The 11,567-nt window shown below is 40.0% G+C and overlaps 1 protein-coding gene and 1 long non-coding RNA gene across 3 annotated transcripts; one reads left to right on the top strand and one right to left on the bottom strand.

The window, feature by feature from the left end:
- Positions 1-94: 94 nt before the first annotated feature.
- LOC144475201 (uncharacterized) lies at positions 95-5,415 on the top strand. Of its 2 annotated transcripts, XR_013494828.1 has the most exons (5): positions 95-430; positions 685-795; positions 4,836-4,996; positions 5,146-5,254; positions 5,334-5,357. It is a non-coding gene; the product is annotated as an uncharacterized LOC144475201 (long non-coding RNA). The 2 variants fall into 2 exon arrangements; XR_013494827.1 differs by lacking the exon at positions 5,146-5,254 and having other exon boundaries at positions 5,334-5,415.
- Positions 2,626-6,644, bottom strand: LOC144475199 (uncharacterized). Its single transcript, XM_078190837.1, has 6 exons — positions 6,398-6,644; positions 5,407-5,605; positions 5,058-5,242; positions 4,914-4,967; positions 4,492-4,595; positions 2,626-4,426 (listed from the first exon to the last, which is right to left on the bottom strand). Exons 1-6 carry the CDS (start codon positions 6,431-6,433, stop codon positions 4,168-4,170), a joined length of 837 nt encoding a protein of 278 aa, XP_078046963.1. The 5' UTR covers positions 6,434-6,644; the 3' UTR covers positions 2,626-4,167.
- Between the last annotated feature and the right edge of the window lie 4,923 nt (positions 6,645-11,567).

Raw genomic sequence — 11,567 nt, forward strand, 5'->3', positions numbered from 1 at the left:
CTCAAGCGGGGCTCACGTAGCCAGAAGTTGATGAGATTTTTCTTATCTCATCACCGGTCCGTAATTAGTAGAGGATGCGCGAACTAACCGATACTTATATCATCACCGGGGCGTCATTAGATTAGATGAGGCGGTTTCGTGAAGTAGCCGATGCTTGTTTCATTACCGTGGCGTCACTAGTAGGAGTGCGTGAACTAGTCGATGCTTCTTTTCGACACCACAACACCGCTAGGAGGATTATCGTGGAATAGCCGATGCCTACTTTATCACCGAGGCGCCACTAGTTAAGTGAATTTAGTTTCGTGGTTTGGCTCATGCCTATTTCGTCACGGGGACGTTACTGAGTATGGTGTAGTGATTTGAATTCAGTGCTTTGTAACTGCCAAAGAAAAATAAAGCGGCAAAGATGTATTACATACCGGTGAAAAAGGTATTACATTACTTTAAGTTTGTTACATATGCATGCGTGTAGTGTAAGTGTATCGTTGATTCTAAATCATTCTCTCAGTCGTCGCACCGAGTCGGCGGGGACTTGTAACCTCGTTACGATATACGTACTCGATTTGAACTGCTCGAAAGAGAATTAAACTCAGTCTCGCTAACGCTCCGCGTCCAAAAGCTGACTGGAAACTAGTCCCGCTTTTTGATCGAGTTCGGGCTGTTTATATAACCAAATTTTTCTAGAAAAATGGTAGCAGGAGATGCTCGTATGTGTGCAGATTGTCGGAGAGTATCCCTTGGGTTATGATTTAGGAACGACCCCTTTGACCGGCGTCAACCAACGTACACTCTCAGGTAAGAGAACAAAAAATGTCTGGAAAATTCTCCGTATGTGACCGTGCACGTTGGATAAAAACGATCGTATATCATATGTAAATTATAGAAGCAGTGAAATTGCCGGACGGTTAAAATAGCAGGAGAATGTTCTCCATTCATGTAATTTCATATCATTATCTTTCCCGTGGAATAGAATAATTATTGGGGCATCGATTCATCAAGAAATATTTATAAAAACGTTTATTTGAATCCCAGTACTGAAATGACCGATTTTGCGGTTCTACACATAATATTTGAACGTAGCGTTTAAATCACTGTTATGTTAATTGTACATCATCGGCGACGTAAACTTCGTATGGAAATTAGATACGTATCGGATTACGCTTGTCTCCTTGAGGAGGGCGAACAGGCCTTGTTATTTTTGGGACGTTGGCTTAATAGACACCCGTCGGATCAGGGTCAGGGACACGGTGCAGAGCAAAACTTGCTACTGCAAACGTGTTTGATCTATTCACTTCCTACATGCAATCTGCCTGGCCTCAGCTAGGTCAACCAACAGCTTTAGAATGGATTGTTTGTAAACCTCTGTCTTCTACGACCGCTAACGATACATCGGAGGTTTTCATGGTCGAACTTTTAGAGTGTTTAATAAAATTTAGTAATGTGCAATTAATACAATGACTTGTATTAATATTTGCGTACCTATCGCGGAAAACAGTATATACTTGAACAATTGTAAAGCCTTAATTTTTTGGTAACACACATACATACAAGCTAATTGGTAATATTTACACATGCGTAGAATGTAATCAAATGCTTTAGCTTTGTAAAGTTAAATTCTTTCTTGTGTGCAAAACGCGAATGAAAAATCGTGAACATTGAAATTAATTAAAAGTAAATATTCAGTATTAAACATAGCTATGTATAATAATACATGTGTCACGCTTTTTCGTGTTTCCTCGACTTTTGAAAACAATTCCCAAAGAATTAAATAATATTTAATAATACTTTAATATTTACTACTTCGTGCGTGAAATAATTTTTGAATTTACAGAAACGGTAAAAGTTTCCATTTCCGTGTGAAACATCGATGCAAGACGAATTTCAATATTTTCGTACAATGTTTAACTATTTACATTATAAATTCGCGTGCAAGTGGATTCTAATTAAAGTGGAGCTCCGTTTAAAAGATGCACACGATAGATATAAATAATTGCGGGCTCTTGCAATTATCTGGTTTCTTGCCACGGTCCACAGGGACGTTCTTGTAGAAGCCATAAATTAAAAACCTTGTTCTATTCCACTTTGGCGCTGCAATTAATTTCAGGCATCGTAATTTACCATCTTTCTCGAGTTCCAATATTAATTCCTTTAGAATGTATTTACAATATGAATTATTTTCCAACGAGTTTAATAAGTAATTTGATAATAATGTTGGTAATCAGTTCTTTGATCTCGAATGAGAGAGTGTATTAATTTCTGGTCGATGTAAAGTGATATTTCGAGCATGGTATAAAACGAGCCGTAAGTCCGTATCAGTCACTCAAAAAGTTTTCATTCAGGAAACTTATTGAACTTCTCGCAGCAACGGAATTCAGAAAATTGTTCTCCAACTGTCCTGCAGCTTCTAAACAAAAATGAACAATTTGGGAAGAGGAGATACGATTATTATAGTCGTTGACAATAAGCGACTATAAAAACGAACCGGAAGCCTCAAATAATCGTATCTCTTCTTCCAAAATTATCCCAAATTAAATTACCAGTATCTATACTTTGTCGTTTAAGATAATTTTTATACTGCACGAAAAGACAATCTTGATATTAGATAATGTTACTATAAGTAACGTTATGTTACGCTACTATAGCGCGTGGGTACCATCCGTTTAAATTACTAATATTCCGCATCGCCATTCGCATTTCATACAAAGTAAACAGCGCAAACACGATTGTTGTAACTCATTTCGCTTTACTGCAGGTGGAGAAACGTATTTCCATGTTCATTATTACAGTATGTAGTCGACACGTAATCCGCGCTTATTCTAGGTCAATGAGCTTAAATCCATGCGCGAGAATCACCGGAGGATTTATCCTGGAAATTCGATGGGCGATCCGTGAGAATTCGTTCGAACCTTTTGTTAGATTGGCAGGCGACGAAGAATATCCTTCCTTTTTCTAGCGGAATGTATTACACCGAGGTCGAGAAATGCTGGACCCGTCGAAATATAGTACACCGAAATCTTTGCTTTCCCACCACTTACCAAGTCAAATCCGATGTCAAGCTTCCACGGGCGCGGAACTGACTGACGGATTTTTTCGTACGCGAGCATTATCGATGACGAAAATCTGACGAATTTCTACTACGGCGATATTAATCATTCAAAGATTGTTTTCCACGTCGTCGCGCCGTTTCCATCGTTCGTGTTTGAAACGAAGTCGGACGCGATATTCGATTTCTAGTGAATAGTATGTGCACCAGAGTTACGCAAATTTATTTAAATAATACCACAAGTAGTACATTTATTATTTCTCATTCACAAACAAAATATATTTTATCTAAATTTTATGGAGAGTCTGAGATTGTTGCGAAAGTAATTGAAATTAATTTTGCGACAACCCTGTACAATTAATATTTGGTAAATTGGTTTTGTAAATAAAATTTTATTTTTCCTTCGAATTCAGGTGAAAAGTCTTTTTTGCTGATATAAAAGATAGCTAAACAGATATCTAAAGTACTTCGATATGTTATATAAATGGGATTTTCTTCGCATTAAGTATGGAGGAAAACGTGACTCGCATTTCACGAGCATCGAAATGGAACTTGTAGTGATTAGGGGAACTAATATCGACCTATCGACGGATATATTAACTACACGTGTAGATGTAGGTATGTAATACCCGCTCAAAACCGGCAGGGAAGGTACAGCACGGTGTGAATTGATGTGCGGTTGATTGACCGTGCTCAGTAACGCGAACGAAAGGGAACCACACGGTATTAGAAATATTAGGGGGTGGGATAGGGTGAGTGATTCGATCTGATATATCTAGGCTCTCGCGCCGTAATTCTTTTTATTATACTTTTGGGGGGGAGTGTTTATATCCGGAATTACCTACTTTATTATATTGTGTATGCCTACAGTATAATACAGTATAATGTGTATGTCTCTACAGTATAATACAGTATATTGTGTATGTGTGTATGTATACACAATATAATACAATGGGTAATACCGGATACACACAGGCTCCCCTCCAAAAGGATTGATGATCTAACTATGAACAAAGTCGACGATGTCACGAGTGTCTGGCGGTAAGATTTTCTCGTATTAAAAATAAAATAAAAAGCGTACAAATACCATAAAACGATTCAGATGGTGTTGGCTGTAATTACCGTTAAATCGAGTCGGCTCTATTAACCGTGCGTGCACCGTTTTCAGCGTTAAAGGGTATATACGATCGATTCGAGCTCAGACGCTGCGAAGTGCCAACGAATTCGACCTGGCAACAGCAATTTGCCGGAAATCGGAAAAGTTCCTGCTTGATCATGCCGTCCTTGTATGCCGCGAGCTCGCGGTAAATGTATTTCTGGGCGCAAAATGTGACGTACCCGGTCGCGAAATCTTGTATAAGCTTGCATGACGCGCCCTCCGTGCTGAAAGCACAAAATAAGGATGAAATTACGACGACCTTAAACGTAATTGCCGCTAATCATCTCACCTGCACGTCTCGATGCGTACTCCTTGAGTATAATTGGGATGGTTGACGACGTATAACCATTGATTGTCCTCCGTTTCTGCTGTCCTCGGGTACACGACTTTCTCCTAAAGAAATAACGCGTTATCAGACCATACGTTTATGGAATATGCAAAGGAAACTGTATTAAAAAAATGGGAATTCGCGAGAAGATCGGTTTAGCAATAATTATATAATTATATACTATAATAATTGAATACACTATTGAATTATTAGCAATCGTCTGTTCGCCATGTATTTAGCATACTTATTAGTTCGTTAAACTGTTGCTCTTCATAAAAATTATAATTCTTTTAAATCAATTTCAGAAATGAACAAGATAAAAAAATCGTTGACTGACAAATTGATACATAAAGTAGGCATAGAATAAATCAGCTGGAACTTACATTGGATATGCAAAGAGACTCGGCAAGAACTTCCAATCGGAAATTGATATCAACCTAACGAATGAGAAAACAACATATTTATAGTATGTATCACTAAAGTATAACATAAAAGAAATATTTCGTATAGTACGTAAGAATACTTACTCCGTCGACGCTTCTGTAATGCGGAAGATTTTGTCTCGTAATCGCGTCGTTCACCAATTTTGTGGGGTAACTTGAAACATCCTCGCAGAACGTTGTTCCATCGCAAGAAGGTGCTGGGCCAACTTGTTCTTTATTTGATATACTGCCAGGAGAGAGAAACTTGTCATTCGGTACCCCGTTGTCCTCTGAAAAATGGCGTAACACAAATATAATTATACATAATTAACACTCTATAATTAAACACTTTCTTTCTTCTAAACAGTTTCTTCGTTCCAGGAACGTATCCTAAGCATTAACCAGAGCACTATAATATTTATTAGAGCCCGAAGAAACGAACTGTCTCTTTTACCGGTGCTTGGAGGTCGCGGCGTCGCCTTAATTCCGTTTTGTAGGCTGAAAGGCCACTTCAAGCCAATTCGTGGAGCGATTCGAGCTTCGGAGTCGTCGTTAGCAGAGTCTGAAGGTTTGTTGTCAAGGCTTTTGTAATTAAAGTAACTTTGACGTGACTGCTCGTACCATTGCATCTGACAATGGACGTCGATACAAATCTGCAAGAGTACGATATTAAAAGCATTATTATCATAACGGTGAATATTCTTTGAGAACTCAAGGATAGCCTCTTCAAGCGACTGAGTCGTAAACGTATTGGATGTTTAAACGATATATTAAGAAACGACAGGATTTACGTTGTTGAGCTACGATTTATTTTATACAGCAAAGATGTTGTTATATTTAGTATGGACGTGATTATAATATAATAATATTACTTATTACTAAATAAGTTATTACACAAATTATTACTAATATTAATATTAATTAGCATTTCTAATTTCTTTGGATCTTTTCACTATTTTAAGTTTTACACACCACTTTTAATATAAACGCATAAAATCCGCATATTGGAATCAAACATTGACGTTTAAATAATGCCCATTTTATTTTCAAAGTTCTCCCGACGAGGATGAACGAAGAATTTGATTGGCTACGAAAGGAAAATATAGTTGAATAATCATTTTCGTGGAAGTTGTTTTATTTTTGTCGATGCACGGCACGTGTAAAGGTCAAACGCCTTTGTAATCAATGACTAACTCTCGCGTTGAGACTTCCGTTAAGCTGATGATCTAAAATTACTCGGCCACGAAGACGGTACCACGTTGATAATTTAAAAAAAAAAGTTATTCTACAAATACATTGTTAAGTAACACTATAAAGAAGCTTTAATCACGCCTTGAAATTTCTATCGATAATTTATCATGTTACAAAAATAAAAAATTTGATATCGCATTAATTATTTGTAGCAATAGTGTTTCACGCAACGATAAAAATGTTAAACAACTTACCCACAGGAGCATCGACACTTTGAAGGCATTACTCATATTCGTTTCTTCTCTCGTCTCACTTGAATATTATATATTGTTTAAATGTCACGACGGATAAGACGATGTCAACTTATTATAAATATCAGATTAGAATCACCGAGGATAGGGGGTTAAATAGTTGTTTTCGGTTTGCAGCAGATTATTTTTTATAATGAAACGGGGAATAGAAGCGATCGCGTGTAGGCCACGAAACTGATAGCATAGACGACTTTTCGACGACTGATCCTGCCTTTTTCATCGCCGACAATGCCTCGCATGCCGCTATCGTCAACATCCGCTCCATTGTTTTGATGCTTGATATTGAAATCCACTTCCAGCCGCCGACGTTAAAACTTTTATGCACTAATCGAGAAAGCTGCAAAAATCTGATCGATCCTTCGAAATGAACGACAAAAAAATTATCGACGAATTTTTAAACAATCAATGGGCCGGAAGAACGATAAGAAAAAAATTGATCGAACAACGAAAATTAACCCGACGTCCAACCGTATCATTTTTCATAGATAATTTATCAGTGGAAAAAAGATATAAATTAAATTTTCTTCGTTCTCTTTCTCTCAGCTCCGGCTTAAATAAATTAATCCGAAACAATGTTTAATAAACCGTGTTTCGAGAAAGATAAACTCGGTTATCAATGTTTAGAGACCACTTTGGTTTTCCTGTTGGAAAGGACAAGCGGTTACCGCAGCCAGCGTGGAAGAGATTAAGAGCAACGATAATATCCCAAAATGAAGTGGACGTAATTGGCGAGCTATGAACGGGTTGAAATTAATTTTAAAGGCGCGTCGTTTCCATTCCTATGTAATTTTTATATACATATGTACAATTTTTACATTACATGTAACGTCTCACTGCTGGCTCGTTAAATTATGTCACATGATCCTTATTTTTAAATAGCATACAATTCACGATGATATTTATACGAATTTCTAACGATCTACCCTTTAAATTCTTCATCTCTTTAGAGATGAAGATCTAGATCTCTTTAAAGATCAGTTTTTTTACTCACGATGCTCCAATGTTGCATCATATTACGTTAACGATTTTCTTTTCGAGAACAATTTCTTTTTCGACAGAATAATATTATAACAAGTTGCTTGTTCCCTGTCGGATTCTTCCTCGTCTTCGCCGCCTAATTCAGTGCTCCACGTCCTGGTACCACCTATGTGATACTGAGTAATCGATTCTGTCGGCCATTCGGAGCCCGGCGGTCGTCTAGTTTGCTTTCCTGCTGAAAATTATAATAACGATAATGCATTCTTGCGTAAGAGACAGCAGATCGGAGAAGAAATTGAAATTACAAATTGTCCGTTCGTATTGAAAATAAATCGCAGCCTGCGTTTCGTAATCGGAAGAAACGTCTATATCTTATATAGAAGAATCGAAACTAAAAATTTTGATAAATATCCATAGTGTAAGATTAAATTTGATTCTCACTTTTCGTTCTAATATTTTCGGCCTCCTTATTGGTAACTTCATACAGGCTATCCGTTGTCGAACTAATCTCGCGAATCTCCTCGTACAGAATGGGCTCTTCTTCTCTGTCATCAGAATTGTGGCTCATGTGGTGATCGTCCGATTTCTCCTGTTCCGGCGATCGAGGTTCCTCGTAGTCCTCGTATTCGACATCTTGCGCGATCGGCATGTAATCGTCAGATGCCTTGCAAACATCGCTGCGTTTAGAGCGGACGAGAGCTTCGCCAGATAATAACGCCCCTTCGGGTTCCTTTTTATCAGAACCCACAGGACTTTTCACGGTTGCGCCTTCCGTCCATTCGTGTTTCTTGAGCTGCAACTCGTCGATCTTCACAGGCTTCTTTCCGTCGTCGATCGGTTTGGTAACCCGTTTGTCATCGATATTCGGCACGCAGAGCCTCTGGGTAACCAATCCTTGCTCGCCCTTCTTAAACACGTTCATGCAAATCGTTGCTGTTCCACTGTATATACCTGTAAACCGAGCCACAGTGCGTTCGTCGTCCTCGTCGTAGTCCTCTATCTCATCTCCCGATATCGTCGTCGCCTGGATCGTTGTCTCTTCTCTGCCCTTTTCAGTCGGTTCGTGAATTTCGATCGTGGTCTCCGTGGGAGGCAGCTGCGACACAGACGGCGTCGTGAACGTCACCATAGGTTCTGGAACTTCCGGCGTAGTTACTTCCGCCTCCACCTCGCTCAGGGGTTTATTCTCCAGTTCCTGTAACTTCTTTTCGAACAGTTTCCTATCGTTGTCCAGTTTGTTCCTCCGTTCCTGCAGAGTTTCCTCCCTGCCCAACAGTCGCTTCTCTATCTCCGTGAACTTCTTCTCCAACTTCCTCACCTCGTCCTGCAACGTGTCCTCCGTCATCGTGGTCGTCGCCGATACGATCGGCTCGTGGGTAACAGGCCTCTTCGTGGACGATGTCTCTTTGCCGATGGGCGAGGTAATGTGTTTGCCTTCGATTATTTTCTTCCGATCAATTATCGCCTGCAATCGCTCCATCTTCGACTTCTCCCACTCGCGCTCCTCCGTTTCCAGGTCGTTCTCTTTCTGAATGATCGTTTTCTCCATGTTCTCCAGCTCGACGATTCTGTTGAGCAGCTGCTGCTTCAACTGTTCGTGTCGCATTTTCTTCTGTTCCTTGTTCGTTACGCCTGTAAACATCGGAGGTGGTTTCGTGTACTTCGGTCGACCAGTTCTACCTGTGACCGTGTACTCGCCGTAATCCAAGGGCAGATATTCTGTCGAGAATTCGGGAGTGGATTCCAGGGTGAATATCTCGGTTGTCAGTCCTCGTCCAACCGTCGACCACGTTTCTTCGGTAGCGATGCTCGACTTTTTCGTTTCGAACGTAATCGACGCGGTAATATTGGAAATCGTAGCGGTCGCGTTCCTTTCGATTTCTTCGGTCCAAGGAGCGAAGCTTTCTTTCGTCGTTAAGCTACTGGTCGCCTCCACGGTTTCCTTGGTAACGCTTTCAGTTTCTTCTGTCGACGCGTAGGTAACGCCGTAAGGTTGCACGGTCGTATTCGCTCCAACCTCCTCGGTGCTGGACAAATATTCTGCGTAATAATCCTCCCATATTGTTTCTTCCGTTGCCTCTTCGTACTCTTCTTCCTCCTCCTCCTCCTCTTCGTATTCTTCATCGTGCACCAGTTCTGTTTCGCCATAAATTTCCTCCTTGGCGCTTGTCAGAGACACGGTACTAGTCTCTTCGAGAATGCTCACGTTTACTGTCGACGTGGTTGCACGGGCTGTAGCTTCGTAAGACATGGTAGAAAATTCTTCGATGGTCTCTTCAGTGGTAATTCCTGATGTCAGCGAGGGGGGCGTAACGAATGTTTGATTCGGGATCGTAATCACCAATTCAATTAACGGTGAAGCCGACGTCTTTTCTACTTCCATGGTCGTCGATGTCTCCTCGAATGTAAACGACGCATTCGGCCATGGTAATTCCGTGATCTCCGAAGCTGTAGTCAGTTCTGGTAAGGTGACAATTACCATCATCGACATCGTTGTCGGTGCAGTTTCGTTGAAAAACTTCACTGGGGTAGCTGGAGTGGTGATATTGACTTCGAACAATTCAATCGTTTTTTCTATCACTGGGAATTCAACAGAGGGCGATGTACTTTCAGTGGGAACAGTGAACGCAACAGATACGGTGGTTCCGGTGACATTAACTATTTCCTCGTATTCGGGAATCTCGCCAATCCCTGTGATAAATGTCGCAGGCTCGTACTCCGTTTCAGTCTGTAGCTCCGGTGGCAATGTCGTTATCTCGAACGTATCTGTTATGTTAATCTCTCGGGAATACTGGACTGTCCGGGATTCGGTGGTTTCAGGAATCGTATACACCGATGGAGTAGATGCTTCTGTAGACGTTTCTGTTGTTTCTGTCGTTTCGTTTAGAAGCATTGGTATAGTAAGTGGTGCAGATTTCGTAGTGGTCACAGCTTCTGTGGACACAGTAGTTTCAATAGTCACATTTGCTGTTAATGGTCCCATAGTGCCAATTGATTCAGTCGAGAATTCTGTTTCTTTACGGGTCGGAACTGGAGTTTCTGTTGTTGATAAAGTTTCAGTAATCTCAGTTTCAGTCAGCAAAGTACTTTCTGTGGTCACATTTGCTGTTACTTGTTCAATAGTAATGGTTGATTCAGTGGTCAACTCCGTCGTTGCACTAGTAAGACTTTCTGTCGTTGACAAAGTTTCAGTGCTCTCAATTTCTTCCGACAAAGTACTTTCTACAGTCACATTTGCTGTTACTTGTTCAATAGTAATAGTTGATTCCGTCGTTTCACTAGTGACAACTGCAGTTTCTGTTGTTGATAATATTTCAGTAGTCTCAGTTTCAGTACTCTCAGTTTCTCTCGACACAGTACTTTCGACAGTCACGTTTGCTGTTACTTGTTCAATAGTGATAGTTGATTCCGTCGTTTCACTAGTCACAACTGCAGTTTCTGTTGTGGATAATGTTTCAGTAGTCTCAGTTTCAGTACTTTCAGTTTCTTTCGACACAGTACTTTCTACAGTCACGTTTGCTGTTACTTGTTCAATAGTGATAGTTGATTCCGTCGTTTCACTAGTCACAACTGCAGTTTCTGTTGTTGATAATGTTTCAGTAGTCTCAGTTTCGGTACTTTCAGTTTCTTTCGACACAGTACTTTCTACAGTCACATTTGCTGTTACTTGTTCAATAGTTATACTTGATTCAGAAGTCAACTCCGTTGATTCACTAGTGACAACTGCAGTTTCTGTCGTTGACAAAGTTTCAGTACTCTCAGTTTCTTCTGACAAAGTACTTTCTACAGTCACATTTACTGTTACTTGTTCAACAGTGATAGTTGATGCAGTCGTCAATTCCATTGATTCAGTCGTCACCTCCGTCGTTTCACTAGTGAGAGTTGCAGTTTCTGTCGTTGACAAGGTCTCAGTACTTTCTGTTTCTTTCGACACAGTACTTTCTACAGTCACGTTTGCTGTTACTTGTTCAACAGTGATAGTTGATTCAGAAGTCAACTCCGTTGTTTCACTAGTGATAACTGCAGTTTCTGTTGTTGATAAAGTTTCAGTAGTCTCAGTTTCTTTCGACACAGTACTTTCTACGGTTACATTTGCTGTTACTTGTTCAATAGTGATAGTTGATTCAGTCGTTAA

This window comes from Augochlora pura, chromosome 9, assembly GCF_028453695.1.
Source record: "Augochlora pura isolate Apur16 chromosome 9, APUR_v2.2.1, whole genome shotgun sequence".
Classification (NCBI taxonomy): domain Eukaryota; kingdom Metazoa; phylum Arthropoda; class Insecta; order Hymenoptera; family Halictidae; genus Augochlora; species Augochlora pura.